General features: G+C 42.7%; 4 protein-coding genes across 4 annotated transcripts; 1 reads left to right on the top strand and 3 right to left on the bottom strand.

The window, feature by feature from the left end:
• Positions 1-600: 600 nt before the first annotated feature.
• cox20 (cytochrome c oxidase assembly factor COX20) lies at positions 601-3,397 on the bottom strand. Its single transcript, XM_076743136.1, has 4 exons — positions 3,241-3,397; positions 2,207-2,321; positions 1,787-1,850; positions 601-1,661 (listed from the first exon to the last, which is right to left on the bottom strand). Exons 1-4 carry the CDS (start codon positions 3,268-3,270, stop codon positions 1,517-1,519), a joined length of 354 nt encoding a protein of 117 aa, XP_076599251.1. The 5' UTR covers positions 3,271-3,397; the 3' UTR covers positions 601-1,516.
• Positions 3,398-4,897: 1,500 nt separating this feature from the next.
• Positions 4,898-7,566, top strand: lhb (luteinizing hormone subunit beta). Its single transcript, XM_076742490.1, has 4 exons — positions 4,898-5,023; positions 5,853-5,950; positions 6,693-6,811; positions 7,023-7,566. Exons 2-4 carry the CDS (start codon positions 5,857-5,859, stop codon positions 7,254-7,256), a joined length of 447 nt encoding a protein of 148 aa, XP_076598605.1. The 5' UTR covers positions 4,898-5,023; positions 5,853-5,856; the 3' UTR covers positions 7,257-7,566.
• On the bottom strand, positions 5,919-18,341 carry LOC143327884 (high-affinity choline transporter 1-like). The gene is made up of 10 exons (XM_076742485.1): positions 18,158-18,341; positions 16,764-16,877; positions 16,458-16,613; positions 16,005-16,153; positions 15,473-15,616; positions 14,912-15,065; positions 14,476-14,693; positions 12,979-14,225; positions 7,712-7,774; positions 5,919-5,944 (listed from the first exon to the last, which is right to left on the bottom strand). Exons 1-8 carry the CDS (start codon positions 18,339-18,341, stop codon positions 13,668-13,670), a joined length of 1,677 nt encoding a protein of 558 aa, XP_076598600.1. The 3' UTR covers positions 5,919-5,944; positions 7,712-7,774; positions 12,979-13,667.
• Positions 9,227-11,805, bottom strand: LOC143327890 (uncharacterized). The gene is made up of 4 exons (XM_076742491.1): positions 11,732-11,805; positions 11,266-11,514; positions 9,920-10,104; positions 9,227-9,815 (listed from the first exon to the last, which is right to left on the bottom strand). The coding sequence occupies exons 2-4, from the start codon at positions 11,497-11,499 to the stop codon at positions 9,320-9,322; spliced, it is 915 nt and encodes a 304-aa protein (XP_076598606.1). The 5' UTR covers positions 11,500-11,514; positions 11,732-11,805; the 3' UTR covers positions 9,227-9,319.
• Positions 18,342-19,021: the final 680 nt, after the last annotated feature.

Genomic DNA, 19,021 nt, shown 5'->3' with positions numbered 1-19,021 from the left:
GTTCTCTGAATGTGAGGTTAATAAACACCAAAAGAATTTCACAGAATTTCGCTCTAAAAATTGGTTGTAAAAGGGAATAAACTCTCAAACACACTTTGACGAGTGAAGTAATTGAGCTCCTTCTGTCAGTGAAGACACAGAGGCATCATTAAAGCTACTGACTGGGAACGTTTGAGGCTCTGGATCAGATTGAATTTGAATGTAATTTGTTTGATATGATCGATCACATTTCACTTTCCTCAGTGGACTTCTTTAAAAAGGTAAAACTCACAGGCACACAGGGGGCAGGACTTGATGCCTGATGATGCAGTGAACAGCGAGGGGAGAGTGCAGCACCCCCTGCTGGTCGTCTGGTGGTACAGCAGCCACCACACCTGGTTTAACGTCACAGACAGTGGGCGCATTTCTCCAGGGAGACCTACAGTAACACCACTTCATCCTCCGACGGCCAGCGCACCACACAGAGGTGAAAAAGCTCAGAAAGAGCACAACGTGACTAATTACAGACACACTAATCGATTAGTTGAGCAATTATGAAGTTGTTTAGAGGAAAAATAGAGATGCAACAATTTCAGCCACACTGATGAAACATACACACTGTTACATCAGCACATAATTTATTTCCCACATATTCAACTCTTAAATACTAAATGATCAAACACTTGGGTTTCAGGTGAACTTTAAAGGCTGATTTAGGCCTCGATCACAGAAAGCTGCTGCTCGGTCATTCGTGGATTAAAACTTTCAAGCATGTTACACTTTAGGCCACGCCCTAATTCATGATGTCACAACAGGAGTTTTGACTTTGACAGATAAGAGGAAAATGTCCTCAGGTAAGCTCCAGGTGGGGACCTCTGCTGCATGCCAGCTCCTTCAGTGTGGACTCTTTAGTGGCAGGTTGGTTTGCATGGAAGAGAAATCACTGAATTCACAGCGTGTTGTTCGTTTCAGGGAGTGAGACTTTTACAGGTGGATTTGCTCGGTCCATGTTGGGGAACATCAGTCAGAAAATATTAAACCTTTAAGGATCCACTGAACAACAGCTTGGATTATGAGATCTAAAGCCACATATCCACCCAAAGCACCCAGAACTTTAGTCCCAGGAACTACTTTTCAATGAGCTAGACGGTGTCTTCAGTCCACTGGTGTCTGTGTTTCCACCGCCTTCCAAAGACCAGACAAGATTATACATCAGACCCCAAAATTCCCGTTCTTTAGAAAGTACTGCCTCTGAACAGGGCCTTTTTGGAAGGTAAAATAATGTCCCTGGAGCTTAATTTAGGCCTCGGTCCGTGCGGTGGAAACGCATTAGTCCCTGGGGAAAGTTCCTGCGGTGGAAATGAGGCTTAATAATTTAGATTTCAACCTAAAATGTTGGATGGCAAAACTAAAACACTAAAATAGCTTCAATTCCTTCCACCACTGCAGCAGCTGAAGTCAGACTTTGGAGAAAAAAAACAAAAACAAAACCCCAACACGGATACTGAGTCTTTGTCGGACCGGGAGGGGGGGGGGGTCATGAGGGTCCTGATGGCGTTTCTGCTGCAGGTTTCTTGGTGGGGTCTAGAGCCGTCCCTTCATACACCAACTTGTTCTGCATGCTGCCCTGGATCATCCTCTGCTGCACACGTAGCTTTGCGTTGTTAAACCTGCAGTAAAACCTGCAGATGGAGACGTGTCAGGGTTTCTGTTACAATCACAGCAGAGCGGATGGAAAAAATCCAGGAGAGTGTTTGTTCTGATCAGACAAGAAACGGATGGAGAGTCAGCCAACATAAAGACCTACCAGGACCCGAGTGTGGTGAGCATGAAACCTGCAAATCCCACGTCAAAAGACCTCTTCACCCGACCTGCAGACAACAGCGCAAACACTTCACACACACTTTCCCACAGTACATAAAATAACCTCCTCTGTCCTTGTCAGGAAAATGATCCGTTTTTGGTCCAAAATTCAAAAACCTTTTTGCAAAAGTTTGTGTTTCTCTCTAAATGGACTTTGCATCTGATTTATCAAAGACATCAAAGTGAAATTCCTGAAGGTCAGAGCTACACCAGCAGTTACCAAGAGATTTTGGATAGTTTGTTGTGCAACAAAATGTTAAATATAACTTTGATTTTTAGAGATCTACAATTTCTCTTCTAAGACAACAAAGTTAATTAAGTCCAGACAAACACACAAACACAAACAAACACAGTTTAGACTCACTTGTGGCCAGAAAGTGAAGCAGGCCAGCAGCTAACGAGCCCCCCGCTCCATGCAGGATGGCTTCTCTGGAACAAGGAATGCTCTGGACATCCAGAATCCCCAGCAGCCTGAAACCCTGAAGGACAGACAGACGGGAAGGGCAAAGACAGAGACAAAATGTGACTTTTTCTCCAGAATTAAGTGACATTGAAACCTACTGTGAATTCCTAATAACATAGTGGAAACTGTTTGTCACTGAATGCAAATGTACAGATGATATTCTAATGCATGAAAACAATAACAAATCCATAAATCAGCCTGAGCAAAATCTTTGGTTTCATCTCATCACTTCACCAAGCAAAACTCCCTTCAATTCAGTGTAACGATTGCAACTGGGTGGCAGCGAATGGGTTGACATGTTTTCAATGTTTTACTGAAATCCAGTGCTTCTAAGTGAATGATCTTTTAACCGATTTTTTCCAAAAGAAAAAATTCAGCAATCTTTTCACTAATGATAACTGTTTCAGAAAGTCTCGTTTCGGGGATGAGGTAATCTTTAATGATCAAATATTTGAACGGGGTTTGGTTAGCCCAATACATTTCAGATAACAGACAGCGATTAGTTATCCGGATTTACTCGATTACTAATGTCGCCGCTCAGGTAGCGACAGTACTTCAACTTAGCTCATGTTGACTTGGGATACAGTTGGATTCTGTTTAACGTGACGTTAACATTAACCTAAACGTTAGTGTGGACTAACGCTAGCTGTGGGCTAACATTAGCTGTGGGCTAACATTAGCTATGAGCAAACATTAGCTGTTGGCTAACATTAGCTGTTGGCTAAGGTTAATGAGACTAAGGTTTTGGGTTAAATGAAAATCTCAGTAAGCTAAGGTAACACGACTTCACCAAACGAAACAATGAGAACTTTATGCAGCAGGTCAACAGTTTCTAAACGTTAACAACTGCCAGTGACCTTCTAAACACTGAAAGCTATCGAGTTTCTTCCATTTCAAATGTTTTATTTCGACGTAAAGTCACCGAGGGCTCTTACCTTGTTCTTCGTCTCCTCCTCTTCTGCCATTGCCAGCGAATGTTTGTCCGTGGACAAAGTTTGCACTCAGTTTATCTTAGCAAAACTCTCATGTAAGAACGGTTTTCGTAACCATATTGTCCTTCACGCATGCGCTGTGCTAACCGACTACGTCCGACCGCTATTTGTGTCCGACTCGAAATAGCAAACGATTGACGTTGGTTCTGATGAACATCTTGATTTCTACTCTCTTTAAATTAAAAAATATCAGAGGACGATTTTTTTGTTCTCCAGTTGTGTTTTTTCCTCTTTTTTCCAATTTGTGTATTAGTATGTTTGTTTTTATTGTTTTTGAAAAGAACTTTATTCAAACAGTTTGTTTTATTTATGATTTACATTGGGTTTATAAAGGTGCTGCTGCTCACTATTTCGAGATGCAATTACATGTTCTTGACAGCAAAATTTCCTCCAAATAAGCTAATGATGAAATGGTTAAACTACAAATCCTGCAATCTAAGTGCTGCTTTTGCCCAGCACAAAAATAGTGTAAAACATTTTAAAATATCATAAATTTGCCTCTGCAACCGAAATTTCCACCCTGGAATCTACCAAGTTTTACACTATGATCCAGGCAACAGATATGGAAAATAAGTAGTTATTATTATTGTTGTTATTGTTAAACCTTTAAGTCCCATTGAGATGACAAAGTCTTATTTTTCAAGGGAGCCCTGGAAAAGATATCAGCATTACACAGTTTGATTAAATGAAACTGAAATCCCAAGGTTGAATCTTGGAAGTGTGCTCATTTGTCACAAACAGGAAAACTGAGTCATACTGTGTCACCTTAACCCATTAAAAAAACCCACATTCTCTCAACGACAGGCTCAAAGTCAGAAATAGTCAGGAGGAAGTCGGCGTGTCACAGTGATCCCACACTGATTAAACTGGATTATTTCACCGGCAGCAGCAGATTATTTCTGAAAGTCTTCATCCTCTGCGGTCATATAAAGATATCCTTTAGGAGCCTGCAGGATGTGTATTCAGACTGGAGAGTTAAACACCAACCGATACAGCTGTTAAAAGCGAGTGTTAACTCCTTCATGTATGTTCCCTGATCTTATTTTAATAGAAATGTGGCACATAAAAACAACTTCATCCACTCACCAAAGGAGCTTTTTTTGTTTTTCACTGTTGATGGCACAGTTTTTTTCAGCTGTCCAGCATCAAAGAGGACAATCAGCCCATGAACAAAGTTTAAAATCCTTTAATACATAAGTGGATTTCTACTACATTTATTTAAAACAAGAAATATTAGTGTGCGCCAGAAATACATTTGTGAACCTTATTTTTTTATATGTGGATTTGTTTTACTTTTATATGCAATGACATATTTTGAGTGCATTTAAAAATACTTATGTGGTGAGTCATTTCTATATAAAGCCCAAAACGCATTTGTGAATCCTGCTGTGTGCATTCATTAACGAGTCCACACAAAAGCTGCCAAACTGACATTTTAGTTTAAACTCCCTCCCTCCCGAGTGAGGCCCTGAACCTCCTGCTGCTCCTTCTAATACCATGTTATTCTGTATTTAACAGGATGTAAAAGTGGTCCAGAGAGAAGAGAATAATCCCCTGAGCAGATTCAGGTCAAAACTGTTCTGCGCTCGACCTTCTAACTGAAACTGGTAACCAGGGTTGACATCCAATAAGAGTGAGTTTCATCCTGGATACCAGGCTCCTCTGTGCTGTATAAAGGCTGAGAAGGAGCGCCGGCCTCAGCACACGACCTGCAGACGGCAGAGAGGTAAGCTGGGCTCCTTTACACAACAACCACCAGGCGATTCATTCTGTTTAACTAATACTAATTATTCATTTTTATGTCTTGATGTGGTGAAAGTGTGCAGAAGCATCATTAAACTGGACTTTTTAAAATACAGAGTTATGAATAGAACAGAAAATATCATGATTATCAGATCAGTTATTAATGTTTCACCGGTGGGTTGCCAGATTGTGTTTTTACTCTTTAGAGGGTCAGAGGTCACTCTGATACTCCATTAGAGGCACTTTGCTGATGAATTAAAGTTGAAAATGGAACACAAGTAGAAGATATGGACTAACCAAATGTTATTTCTACTCATAGAAATTGGTAGACAGATTATCAAAATTATATATCAGAACACCTCAAACAGTTCTGGCCTTATCTATATTAAACTGCAGAAATACTGACGCCTTTTTATATATCTTTGCATAAATAAGCAACAGAGTCAACATTTAAAAAAAAAAAGCATTAACTTTAAAGAGTTTGACAGCCAAAAACAAACACAAAATTATTGCTTTATCACGACTATGCTGGATGCAGTTTGGTCAGATTTGATTGACAGCATAGACAAACAACTGTCAGCGTACTTTGATTGACTTGTTGGTAAATCCTGATTGGTGCACAGAAGCATGTGACATACGATAAACAAATACAATCAGGGAAATAATAAACAGAAAACATCCACATCCTCAGGATGTTTGTCCAGGACAATAACTCACCAGATAGATAATAACAAATGAACCACGAGCTGATAATCAATACAAACACTGACTAAATCATTGATTAACTGATGACTAACCCACCTGGTCTCCAGCAGGATGACGGCCGTACAGGTCAGCAGAGTGATGATCCCCTTGATGCTGACTTTGTTTCTGGGAGCCTCATCTTCCATCTGGCCCCTGGCCCCTGCAGGTAAAGAGTCATACTGTAAATTTTTTATTTCTGCAGTTCCTTCAGAATTTTCCTGTTAACAATCTGCATGTTTTTACTGGAAAGTTGGCATCAAACCTGAGAACTAAGTAACCTTCAGACTCCTCCTGTTCTCCCTGTGTTACTCTGGGCCGTACAGTTTAACGAGCTACTGACTGAAATTAACCTACAACAGGCTGCATTTCGCACATCCCAATCCTCAGTGCTGGAATAATAACACAGATTTATCCCTTTTGTGCAGAGCTCACACCTTTGGCCTGTTTGGCCATAGCTTCATAGATATTTAATTTGTGTCAGTTTGATTTTGGGGTGCTTTAATTCATATCCATCCCTCCACCAGAGCCCATGTTAGTGTAGTTTTTGACTTTCTGTGACATCAGAGTATTCAGCAGTGAGGAAAATTCTCTTCAGCTCAATACAGGCAGGATATAGAAAAGCAAAAGTGGAGATAAAGTCTGAAGAAAAAACAGAAAATACATGAAAGTAAGTTTAACAAATGCAGGGAAATATGGAACATAAATTTCCCCTGAATGTGAAATGAGCATCAGTGTCTGAATTGTTGGTACATAACATGAAAAACGGAAGTGACGTTTCAATAAAATGAAGGAATCGTGTTTGTTGAACATGCAGGTGAGCGTTAGCGATGTGGTCCAAACACTTCAGCTCGCAGGGACTCTGTGTTTGTGACAAATTTGCACCAAACTGAACCTTGTTCCTTCATCAGCGGCCTTCCAGCTGCCGCCCTGCCAGCTCATCAACCACACGGTGTCTCTGGAGAAGGAGGGCTGTCCCAGGTGTCACCCAGTGGAAACAACCATCTGCAGCGGCCACTGCATCACCAAGGTATTGTGGGTAGTAAAGACAAGCGGCTCATAGGGGTTGAGTGAAGAAAAAGGATGAAGTGAAGAAAAATATATTTACATATATTCATGAAGTGAAACACAACATTTAAGACAGTATGAAATGACTGAATGAATCATAAATGTGTGGCCAAACAGGGATTTTTTTCTACTCTTCAGAAATGATTTCACCTCCTTATTTTCACTCCCTCCAGGACCCTGTCATCAAGATACCTTTCAGCAACGTTTACCAGCATGTGTGCACGTACCGGGACTTTCACTTCAAGACATTTAAGCTCCCTGACTGTCCCCCCGACGTGGACCCGACCGTCACCTACCCCGTGGCTTTGAGCTGCCACTGCGGCCGCTGTGCCATGGACACGTCCGACTGCACCTTCGAGAGCCTGCAGCCCAACTTCTGCATGAACGACATGCCGTTCTACTACTAGTCTCAAGTAATAGCAGCATAAGGCATGTTATAGCGCACGATACTGAAACTGTGCTCACTGTACTAACTGTTGTAAGTAAAGATGATTACGTAAACCAGTGCAGCAGAAATATCTTTCTCTTATTGTGCAATTAAACTGGATAAAATACACACACCATCTCTTCCAACTTCTCCCTGAGCATGAAGGCTAAACCAACGTTTCCTGCCAGTGTCCCTCCATGTTGTTCCTTTATGCAGTACATCTGAGATCTGATCTGTCTTTGAGGATGTGGTTTGTTTGCTTCAGGGAATCAGTGTCAGAGGTTTTCTGTATTAAGTCGTTTGGTGACAGTAGTGTTGATTTAAAGAAGTAACTGCACAGTGGAAATAGACTAAGACCAAGCCTACATCTATTCTACATACCAACAGTTTCAACACCATGTCAATGAGTTAGTCTTTGCCAAACTATCAACTTACCATTATTACCTGCATCAGCTAATGACCCTCCACTGTAATCCTGAGCTTGACCAGGACAGCCTGCTGGAGACAAAGGGAAGGATGTGACACCCATAAAAAAATACATCAGGTGGGTTAATACACAGCTAAACATCTCAACAAATCCACTATCTTCAATGGAAAAGTGATGAAACGTGCAGAAACGTGCTTTCCCTGTACCTCACTTTTTTTTTTTTTTGAGAACTTCGTGGACATGCACACCAGCACACTTCCCCAACTGGTTTCATTTCACTATACCATGTCGTTGGCAATAGTGGTCACTATTTCTGCTTTTCTGCTGTTAGTCAGCATTCCTGGAATTATGGTTGAAACTCCTTCACAGTGTTCAGAGTTGGGCACGGGCCTGTCACCCTTCCTGTTTTTACTGTGTATTGGTATAACATCCCCATCAGCAGTATGGAGAACATTAGCTGTAACGTCTATTGACAGGAAGTCATTCACTGAAATGGCACCTGCCAATGGCAGTGGTTAATAAAGAAGAAGGATCTGTTTTTGATGAAACTTAAAATCACTTATGCATTAATCCTGTATGGATATTTTGTAGTTTTTGTTTCACATTAAATACTGTATTTCTGAGCCTTCCTTGCTTTACTTCAGAGTATCTAAATTGATGAATTACTCAGATTGAGCATGAAGCAAATGTACAGTGATGACATTAATAAACACAGCAAGCTTTAATTCTTCACTAAATATTACTTGGGCCACATTTCTGAGTCAGAAAGATGAGAACAAAATGTCCTGAAACTGTCAATTTACTATAAGTACAGTATGATTAACTGTAAAGCAGCACTGACTGTATTTGTACAATGATGCATGTAATCACTGCTCAATTATCTAACACAGACAAGGAAGGTACCTGAAGTCGGCTTCTTGGAAAATATCTTAAATTTCAGGTCTGAAAAGAAACACAACTGATTTTCGAGCAAAGGATCAATAACTTTACCACCAGTTTAATACCAGTCTCATGTATCAGCTGTCATATCAGCTAATCAGACAGCCAAAGTATTAATAGAGCTAGGATGGTATTTTTGGAAATACTGTTCACTTGTTAGGTTGCAGATCTCAGTTGATAATCAGCAAAGTTTCAAACGGAGACATGGACGCTAGACTTTCCGAGCCTTTACTGAAGCATATTGATCTCACCTGTTGTAACTGTCCCTCACGATTTATAATGTCTGCCCCATATCATCTGAAAAAAGTATGAAATCACAATTTGTAAAATTAAAAAATGCAAGATACCTCCCTGCATGGTAGCAGTAGGGTTGGGCTTACCTTCATTTATCAGGTTTTAATTCAGTAAGTTAGTCAAAGGCACACATTCACGTTTTTGTATAGAAACAGATTTTTAATTGATTTACACTTTTATGCATACTGCTAAAAACTAGCACACCATATCACTAAAACACCAAAAATAAAACTTACATTACTTACATAGTAAACAGCTAAATGAAAATGTGCATGAGAGCCAAAAAAAAAAAAAAAAAAAAGACTTTTTAAGATGTTTCAATGTGTTAAACAAACTTCAGCCAAAATAAGGATTTGGGAATAACGATGCATCATTCATGCTGTTTATATGTTGGCATCATTACTGTCCATTCTGCAGCAACACACAGCGGCCAAAAGCTTGTCTATGATCCCCGCCCTCATGAAAACATACAGGAACAAGTCTGCAAGAGGACTAAACTTGACAAACAAGAAAGACAGGATGTCAAATGGATCAAGATATCTGACTCTGCCTGCCAGGAAGCAGATGATTCTGGGCATGAACAGCAGCGTGTAAATGAGCAGCACCAGGACCAAAATTCCCACGATTCGTCGTTTTTCATCAGAGGGGATACGGCTGGCAGACAGGGCTTTGAGGGTCCCACCCAGACTGAATATGAACACTGGGAGGGGAAGGAGGAGGAAGACGCTGAAGAGGAAATTTATGACCTTAAAATTAACCCAGAATTGGAAAATGAGGAGCCAGACGAGAGGAAAGGCCCAGACCAGGACACAGACCACCACAGAGGTCCTGATGGATCGTTTGTAGCGGTACCACAGTGGGCAGGAGACGACCAAATACCTGAAACACATGACAGACACACAGTCTTTGAGGAGCTGCAGATCAGTGTAGTAAGATAATGATCAGACATGGAATTAGTGACACACACACTGACTGATAGCTACCTTTCCACGGCGATACACACCATGAAGGAAACACTGGCCGCCACACCACAAGTGTGAATGAAATATGCAATGTGAAGTGTCTCCCAATTAATTCGAGCCTCCACAAAGATCAAGGCGCAGAGCTGAATGACGTCAGATATGAGAAGGTTGATGACGTAGATCGGAGCCACGTGATCATTTCGCACCTGCAGGAAAACATTACGAAAAGTAAACAGGCGGCTGTTAACGTTCTGAACTCCACCTCCTCCCAAAGCCGTGAGTTGGAGGTCATTCTGCTGTTCTTCCTGCTTTCAGTCAGCTCCTGCTCCAGGCAGAACTGCTGCCAGCCCTCCCAACCCAGTCCCAGACCTCTCTCCCATTGTCCAAGTTTTCTATGACTTGGGAGAGGTGTTCAGTCAACAGCATCCTCTTCCTCTGCCTCTGCTTCATCCTCATGATGGCGCCATTGACCTTCTGTACAATCTGTCTCGTCATAAAATAGAAGCTATGGAGAAACACTTTCAGGGCCCATTGGTAGCTGGTATCATCTGTCCTTCCTCTTCTCCCCCTGGCACTATTTTCCTCTTTGTTTCCAAGAAAGGTAAGACTCCTTGTCCATTCATTGATGTTCACGGTATCAATAACATAACCATTAAAAACAAGTAACCGCTGCCTCTTGTCAGTTTGGCTCTCGAGCATCTCCAGGGAGGCCCCATCTTCTCTAACCATCTGCTTAGAATCAGAGGAGGAAGAACAGATGTTCTCCCAGAACATGGAGGAACACGTCCTGCACATCAGGCAGGTGCTGCAGAGACTCTTGGACAACAAGCGGTTTGTTAAACCAGAGAAATGTGAGTTTCAGGTAAACTCAGCTCTGTGACTTTAGCAGGTTGTTTGACATGTTTGCCATCTTAGTTTAGCAAGTTAACACGCTAAGATCTGGTCGTTTGTCACTAGTTCTGAGTATTTAGTCATAAAAGTATTGGACAAATTAAAATGTTTGACCTGGTGATCTTTCACTATTCAACCTCCTGACACCATGACTGTATGTATAATGCTTTATGGCAATCCATCTAATATTTATCAAGACATTTCACTAAAAACCAAACACATCAACCCCATGGTGGTACAAAGGAAAAGCTGAACAAGGTCAGTAGACACGACACGAATGGTGACAAAATTTCACATTCCTTGATTCCTTATGATCCTGTGAAAGCTGTTCTGACAGACTAACTTGACGAGTATTTTATGTCCCCTGACACCTGGCCCCCCAAGCCAGATCAAGATCCTTTACAGGCAGCCAGACTGTACGACAGACACATGACACAGATAACATACACTGTAAATTTCAGTGGTAATGTATGTACCAGAGAATGGACAGCATAGATGGCCACGAGGGTCAAAGGAAGGCCGATACAGATGATTACGCGTGTCACCACATGCATGATGAACGTAACCTTTTCGCTGTACTCATAGTCAGCCGTGATGTTGCTGTAATAACAGCGGATGTAGCTAATGTTGCCGTAATCACAGTCGATGTAGCTGAAGTCTTCAGGGTTTTTCTCCTGTGAGGTGCTGATGCTAACATTGAAATCTTCCATTTTTCGGTGTGAAACCTGTTGTTTAAGAGATCAGTTTATGGAAAGGGAGCAAGTTTTTTTAATCTCCTGAACTTTGTTCAGTGATATAACTAAAGCACGAAGTGAGAGTTCACATAATACAGTGTACCTCAAGATCAAGATCAAGACCTGCTGTTTCTTTAGTTTTATATGTCCATATAAATATTAATGCACATTCATTTCACTCATCTCTACATTAGAATAAAGCAAATACCTTTAAAAGCTGTAGGATGCCACCTTAATGAGCTCCCTACACTGAGCTCTGATGTGTTGTCCTCTGCATCCGAACAGTAAATACAGGGATAAGTGATGTAGTAATAGAAGGCAGCAGCTTCCTGTTAATCTACACTTCCTCTTCGAGGACGTGAGCCACAAATACGCATTCATTCCTTTGACGTAATCTCTGAATTTTTTTTTTTAGTTTCTATTGACGTGCTTGTGGATGTATTACATGCTAATGTCAGCAGGACGTTTGTCATGGGATTCCAGAGAATCCATTTAGCAGTGGAGCAAATAACACCTGGACAATCAGAATCAGGGTGAGCTGAACAGTATGGGCTTTGCTCCAGTTTGTGCTGAGAAAAGATTTGAAGCATCAGGACACTGAATTCAGCCAACACAGTGACATCTGGTGGACTAAAGACAATAAAGCAGCCCTTCAAACTGGGGCCCAAGTGACGTTACTAAAGCACCTCACTGATTTCAAGCTGTAGTTTTAATCCCACAAGTACATAAAAAGTCTAGGAGGGCTATGTGGTGTTTATTTTATCTATAATATTCTCTCTTAATCACTACGGTGACATTATTGTGCAAGTGTTAGAGATCACACTCTTAAGCCAAAGAAATATATGAAGAAGAATCCTGAATTCAGAGTGATAAAAGCAAAACTCAGACTCATGATAAACTGTAATGGACCAGAGTCAGTCCGGTCGGGGAGGACGCAGCTTCATTCGCTTCCATTAGTTTATAGTGTTTTCACTGAAGATGGGACACAACAATGTACACTCACTGTTTACTTTGTGTTTACTGACGTGAGGATAGTTACATGGTCAGAAATGGTAAACGTGTGAACAAAGGTTGAAAGAAAAGATCTGAGTGAAAAGATTCTGACAAAGTCAACACAGTTTCAGTGTGAATGGAAAGGGAGTGAAACGTGCTGACTAAGACTTTCATTTCACTTCTAACATTTTTCTTTCTGTGTCACTGTGAGTAACAGTTAATAACCCTGAATGGAAACATTCCAGTGGCCCACCTGTGGGCCACAGGAGATATTACGGCTCCTCGCCTATTAACACAAACGCTACGTTCACATTTACTGTCATATTATACATTGTTAGAGAGCTGAAGTTCTCGTGAATCGATTGATGCAAACGATTTTAAGACACATTCACAGCAGGAGGCTTAATAAACGCCGACAACAGACAGCAATTTTAAAACTGACACAATATTGAGGCGACTCACCTCTGATGTCTCTCATTGATCCACAGATCGATAACACTCACAAAAAAACAGTCTGGAAACATCCACAAAGGTCCAGAGGATCCATTGTGGTAAAAATATTTAGTCCAAAACATGAAAATAATCCACAGAAACATGTTTTCTCCTTCAATTCAGCAGGCGATGCGCTCTTCTTCTGGGTTTCAGCTTCCCGAAACAAATGCAGATTGGCGCCATCTTGTCTCCAGTGACTCTGTATAGCCTCAGGTTTTAAATGACTCCTCACTTGACCAATCATGATCCGCCACAGAACCCTATCATCCAAAGCAGCCAATAAAGCCTCATTCTCTTCTTCTGTGTGAAGATTGAGCCAATCACAACTAAGTTTGCAGATGACTGGCAGTTCAAATAGCCAATGAAATTCGCTTATTGGCTGATTTTAAAGTTTCAACCACCTCAAATCAAGGAAGTGAGTGCGAATAGATAATAGATAATACACAAGGTTTGAAGTGATAAATACAGTAAATGCTCACAAAATAATCATATATAGCTGAAATATAGGTATAGACACATTAAATATGAATACAGAGGACTTTTATTTTTCTTTGTACCATATCATTCTCCACAAGACACAATGAAGTTCCTCTTCTAGTCCTTCCGGCTGCTTCAGAGAAACATGGCGTCCATTGTTGCATCATTGACTTTGATGAATTTCAACAAGTTGATTCCAACATGGGATCTGAGGCTCCGCCGTTCTCACGCAGCATTTGTGAGTTGTGGTTGTCACCGCTGTTGGTACCGTCTGTTGGTATCTGTGTTTGTGGTGGATGCTGGACTTTAATGTCAAACACGTCCCACTTGTCAGGTATCAGTCCTTTATTGAAGAGCAGAGACGCCAGGCAGGACGCCAGCAATATGGTGACAAACGTGACCAGCATACAGATGGTCCTGATAGGGGAGTACTGAATGTAAACACCATCCTCAAGGGTGCATCCTGGAAAGTGTATGACGGGTGGTAGCCCTATCAAAGGCTCTCCACACAGAAGTCTGAAGAAAAACCCCAGCAGGAAGCCAAGAGTGGCACCATAACCATTGCAGATGTTGAGGAAGAGCACGCAGACCAGCTGTGGGAACATCAGAATGTAGGCGATTTCTCCACCCAGGACCCAGAAAGCCATAACACCCGTGTGGAGGAAGGTGAGCGATGTGCCGGCCAGGCCGAATAAGACCACAGCGATACGGATCACCCACCGGAGCTCGTCCTCTGAGGCCTACAGAGAAAAGAGACAGAGAGAGGAAGACAATGAGGCCAGCAGCAGACTGACAGATTAGATTTTACATCTTTCCAAACTCCTCTCATTCATGCCGTCCTTTTTATTTGTATAATTGTTTTGTTGCACTTTCAACACAACATGAAATCCAGGAAATCCAGCTGGAGTAACAGACTAACAGCAGCATCTCCATCTGTTAACTGATGGATTAGTGCGGCTACACCTTTTACCCTCTTCTCTCCATGTTTACCTTGGTCCTCAGGATCTTCTTGTAGATGTTTGAGGAGAAGATGGAGGCTGCAGACAGCAGGGCAGAGTCTGTCGATGACATCACGGCAGCAGCCACGGCGCCGATGCCGATGACGGAGATGTAGGGTGGGGTTAGGTGGTGCAGGGAGAGGGGTAAAATCAGACCTGTCTGACCTCGTTCAAACGGAGGTGGAGAACCATACGAGGTCAGGTTCCAGTCTAAAGAACAGAAGAGGATTAATCAGACAAACTGACGTGTTAGATGAACACAGTGCAGGAGCAGCTAGTGTCAAACACAGAGGTGTATTTCTAAGAATCACTCCATGCTAGCAGAGCCACAACGCAGCACAGGTGTGAGCAGATATGATGGATGTGACGATGACTACACCTCTCTGCATTTAGTCAAATCCAGTTTAAATTTCAAACTGCTGCTTTACCCGTCGACGCAGCTACAGCCCCGATGAGCACAGGAGGGATTCCAAACGTGGGGATGAGAAATGCTGCAGCGTAACATCGCAACTTGGCCGTGGCTGAGGAAGAGGCTGACAGCGTCCTCTGGTGGAAGTCCTGGAAACCGAGGTCTCCTATACTCTTGGAGGAAAAAGGAAATGTTTACAAAGAACGAGAGATTGCTGCTTCATGCGAATAACAAATGAAGTGGTTTGGCTGACTTTGTGGAAAAAGGTTTTTCATTAGCCTAAACAAAGAAATGATGGTACCAGACTTTATCACAGCAGCGTTTTGACACGTCAAAGGAGAAGAAGCACAGCTGTAAGCATGAAAACATGCAATTTAATTTCAGTTGGACTTTAACTGCCACAGTTAGAGCGAGAACAAACTGAGGTGAGACTGCAGTTCCTGCAGTAAGATCTGTCCCACGTTAAATGGGAACACAGCAGGTATCATGGGGTTAATTCTGTGCTTTCAGTCATTTACTGAGTCACCTTTTCCCTCAGCTGCTCATCTCACTTCTACCACACACCTTTTCTTTACCTTACCAGCAGTAAGAAGATATCGATCCACATCCAGGCTCTGTCTGCAGTCAGAGTGCCGACCCAGGGAGCCTGGAAGGTGTGGTTGAAAGACGTGGTGGTGATGTCAACGGAGGCGGGATTCATGAAGAGGAAAGGGACGCACAACCACTGAGGAGACACACACAATCAATACACACATAGAAGGAGAGCTTTGTCAGTGGCTTAGGGCACTGCTCTGCCAAAGAAAGTCACCTCTAAACAGTGATGTGGATGTCCTTTAAAAGCAGATACCTCACAGTCTAACTAGAGGCTACAGGTCAGCTAACAGCTCTGTGCAGCTGCACATGCATATACTCTATGCATAGAGCTAAATGGTGGCATTTGATCATCAGCTCTAAGTATAGCTGAGACTGCTGGGAATGTCTTTGGTTTAACAGGTAATGATGTCTGGTGCATACAAGTGAAGATGACAGAACAGGATTCATCTGATGTTTCTATGGACGTCACTGTGACAGCTGTGAGTCCACGCTAACTCAGATGAGGTTTAACAAATTACCGAGGTGATAAAAATGAGAGTGAGCTGAATGATGTCTGTGTAGGCCACAGAGTAGAGACCTCCCAGCAGGGTGTAGGTGATGGCCACAGCAGCAGAGATCCAGATGCACACGGCGTAGGACAAATCCAGGATCACACTCATTGTTACTCCTATGAAACACACATGCGGTTTCCATGCACATTCAAAAGAAACAAAAAACACGCATATACAGAGACACGTTCAAGCACGCTCGACATGTTTCTGAGGAACTTCTGTGTGTCTCCATAATGGAAATGAACATTAAAGAACAATAATAATAAAGCTAATGAGGCTACACTAACAAACGTGGCAAACAGGAGAGCGAGGCAACAAAAGTACTGCAGCATTTTGCCTGAAGAAGTACACAGTCACAAATGCTGTACAAGTACACACACACAGTAAAACACGTGTGCATGCAGTTTGACAGACTGTTACCCAAGCTGATCAGCGTTGATGTCACCCAAATAATTTCGGACAGCAGCGGTGCCACAGACAGAAGTCCACTCAGCCTGTCTCCATACTTGATGTGGAAAGGGTCCATCATGGTCACGTACTTCCTGTTCCTCATCGGCTCAGCAAAGAAAAGACCACCTGAAAGAGAAACAGAAAAGAGCTGCAGCTCTGATGCCACTGTAACGTTACAGGTTAAATGTTTCATGTGCTCGAATGTCTCTCTTCATTGATCCATTTTCAGATCACCAAACCTTAAAGCTGATACAAGTTTACAGAAAAGCATCTTACCAACAGTGAAAGCTAGTGTCGCTGCCAATGGCATCACAGCCCAGATCAGTCCCAGCTTTGGGTCGTAGACGGTCTCAGCTGTGCCGATGATGAAGGTCCCGCCAACCCAGGTGGCTGCATGGTGTGCACACACACACACACACACACACACACACACACACACACACACACACACACACAAAACACATGGTTTATTTTCAGTCTTTGAATGAGCTCGACACTCAGGTCAGCTCAGAGACACACAGAAACTTTTGCTTTCTTGTCGTCTTCTGCTCAAACAGAGAAGAACCCTGAAACGATGAGCTGAAGCTCAGACTCTCAAAACGTTTCTATCAGCTTTAACAGTGAATGTGTGTGGACAGGCTATGGGCAGGGGTTGGCTCAGTCCACCCGAACCTATCGTTAGCCCACTGCCCACCTTGTCTTCTCTTCGTTCAATCAGAGCTCTGAAGAAGACCCTCTGCACAGATTAGGCTTGTATAATACAATTTCTTACCTGATTACATTTAACTGACAATACCAGGTGTTTTCTCTAATAAGTCAAAAGCTACTTAAAGCAAACAAATAAGACAGAACAGCAATCACAGACTATTTGTAATGATTTGGTTTAACCTTAAGGGCAAACTGCTCGAGGTAAAGCCTCACGACAAATGAATGTGTCTGTTCATTGTAAAACAATCAGTGCAGGGTGGATGAATGCTGCATGTTGAATATCTCATTCTTCCTTTTCCAAGAAGATATTGGCTCTCATGACGAGTCTCAAGTTCATCCAGTGAAAAGATGATGAAGCCTTCCACTGAGTCCACTCAGCAGCAGACATGCAGCCGTGAGCTGGAGAGGCCTGAAGCCAGGAGCTCGACTGACGACTGACCGGCTGTCAGCTGTCATTCTGACAGGGATTCAAACCAGCAACCTTCAGGCTGCTCGTGTGTTTTTCTAACCTCTGGCAGGCTAAAACCAGCCCCGAAAATGAAGCTGATGCCTAGTAATCCACTCTTGTATAGCAAATAATATAATAATAATTTGTGGAATACTTGATAATATTAAGTTGTGTTTGTAGAGATTAATGAGACAGTTTCAAGCTGTCTAACGTGGTTCATGAATGAATGACTGAATGAATGAGTGTGTTTACTTTTGTGCCCGGTTATTCACATGTATGCATCACTCACAGGAATATTCAGACACATCAATCCAAACCAAACTTTCCAGTATGCCGCCAACATTTAACAGCAGCACGCGCTGACCTCACTGATTTGAACTGTACTATCCAAAGAGAAAGCCAATAACAAATGTATGCAGGAAGACCCAAACTTAAAACACAAAAACTACCCTGGGTTATAAAGGAAGCAGCAGTGATCCTGCAGGTTTACGCCGCTGCGCAGACACAGACTCACCGGTTGTGGTGAAGATGCCAACAACCAGGCTGATCTTCCTGTCCCCCAGCAGGGCCATGTCTGTGTGGTTCGCCTGCGTCCTGCTTTCATCCCGTTTGGATTTGATGGAAGCCCAGATGCCGATCCCGAGCACCAGCGCGTAGAATATGATGGTGGCTACCAGCCCCGGGACGTTGAGAGCCATGCTGGATGTCCGGGAGTCGTGCAGAGCGCAGCCGGGCCGCACGCAGCTTGTCTGCAGTCTGAGGCACCCGTTCAACCTGAATAACTGACTGTCAGTCTGGGTGTGGCTGCCAGAGGAGCCCCAGGCTGTACTAACAAGCCAGGCAGCATTTCAGTGCACTTTCTCCAGCAGGGGATAAAAGACGTGTTGATTTACAGTTCAGCTACATCACTTTGCTGTTGGAGCTCACAGTGATGCAGCTCTGCCAGGATGTCTGCATCCACGTGTTCTTCATCGAGGAAATGATAAAACAACCAAACTGTGCAGAAAAGGTCAAAATGACATTTTCTCTGATTTGTGACCCCCAAATCCAGACATGCTGAGACTGTATTTATTTGTGTTTGTTATCCACAGATTTGCTTTATCATCCCTACATTTCTAAACTTCAGAAGGGAAATAGAGCCCCCCCCCCCGTGAAGGAGTATCCTGTGCAGGTTTGCTGTACTAATCCTGCCTCGAACTGTTCAAACTGAACTGAAACCTCACAGCAGAAACAGACGTGAAGGTAACAGCAGGCAGCCACTCGTTATATCATCATGGACCCTCGGGGATCCACGCCCCCATGCACCCCCCCCCCCCCCCGCTCCTGAATGTGTTGCTGTCTCTTTCCAGGGCAGTCTGGTTCATTGTGTGCCTGCAGT

The sequence above is a fragment of the Chaetodon auriga genome, chromosome 11 (assembly GCF_051107435.1).
Source record: "Chaetodon auriga isolate fChaAug3 chromosome 11, fChaAug3.hap1, whole genome shotgun sequence".
NCBI lineage: Eukaryota > Metazoa > Chordata > Actinopteri > Chaetodontiformes > Chaetodontidae > Chaetodon > Chaetodon auriga.
This window is presented reverse-complemented; position numbering and strand designations above follow the sequence as displayed.

What these genes read in the sequence shown, in the direction of transcription:
- cox20 (XM_076743136.1), bottom strand. Translation starts at nt 3,270, where the DNA reads ATGGCAGAAGAGGAGGAGACGAAGAACAAG. An exon ending in AGGAGGAGACGAAGAACAAG is followed by an intron (nt 2,322 to 3,240) that starts GTAAGAGCCCTC and finishes TCTGTCCTTCAG; the next exon opens with GGTTTCAGGCTGCTGGGGAT. An exon ending in CTCACCACACTCGGGTCCTG is followed by an intron (nt 1,662 to 1,786) that starts GTAGGTCTTTAT and finishes CTCCATCTGCAG; the next exon opens with GTTTTACTGCAGGTTTAACA.
- lhb (XM_076742490.1), top strand. Translation starts at nt 5,857, where the DNA reads ATGACGGCCGTACAGGTCAGCAGAGTGATGATCCCCTTGATGCTGACT. An exon ending in CTGGCCCCTGGCCCCTGCAG is followed by an intron (nt 5,951 to 6,692) that starts GTAAAGAGTCAT and finishes TTCCTTCATCAG; the next exon opens with CGGCCTTCCAGCTGCCGCCC. An exon ending in GCGGCCACTGCATCACCAAG is followed by an intron (nt 6,812 to 7,022) that starts GTATTGTGGGTA and finishes CACTCCCTCCAG; the next exon opens with GACCCTGTCATCAAGATACC.
- LOC143327890 (XM_076742491.1), bottom strand. Translation starts at nt 11,499, where the DNA reads ATGGAAGATTTCAATGTTAGCATCAGCACCTCACAGGAGAAAAACCCT. An exon ending in TCTATGCTGTCCATTCTCTG is followed by an intron (nt 10,105 to 11,265) that starts GTACATACATTA and finishes GTTTTCCTGCAG; the next exon opens with GTGCGAAATGATCACGTGGC. An exon ending in GTGTGTATCGCCGTGGAAAG is followed by an intron (nt 9,816 to 9,919) that starts GTAGCTATCAGT and finishes CATGTGTTTCAG; the next exon opens with GTATTTGGTCGTCTCCTGCC.
- LOC143327884 (XM_076742485.1), bottom strand. Translation starts at nt 18,341, where the DNA reads ATGGCTCTCAACGTCCCGGGGCTGGTAGCCACCATCATATTCTACGCG. An exon ending in TGGCATCTTCACCACAACCG is followed by an intron (nt 16,878 to 18,157) that starts GTGAGTCTGTGT and finishes CACACCATGCAG; the next exon opens with CCACCTGGGTTGGCGGGACC. An exon ending in CTCTCATTTTTATCACCTCG is followed by an intron (nt 15,617 to 16,004) that starts GTAATTTGTTAA and finishes GTGTCTCCTCAG; the next exon opens with TGGTTGTGCGTCCCTTTCCT.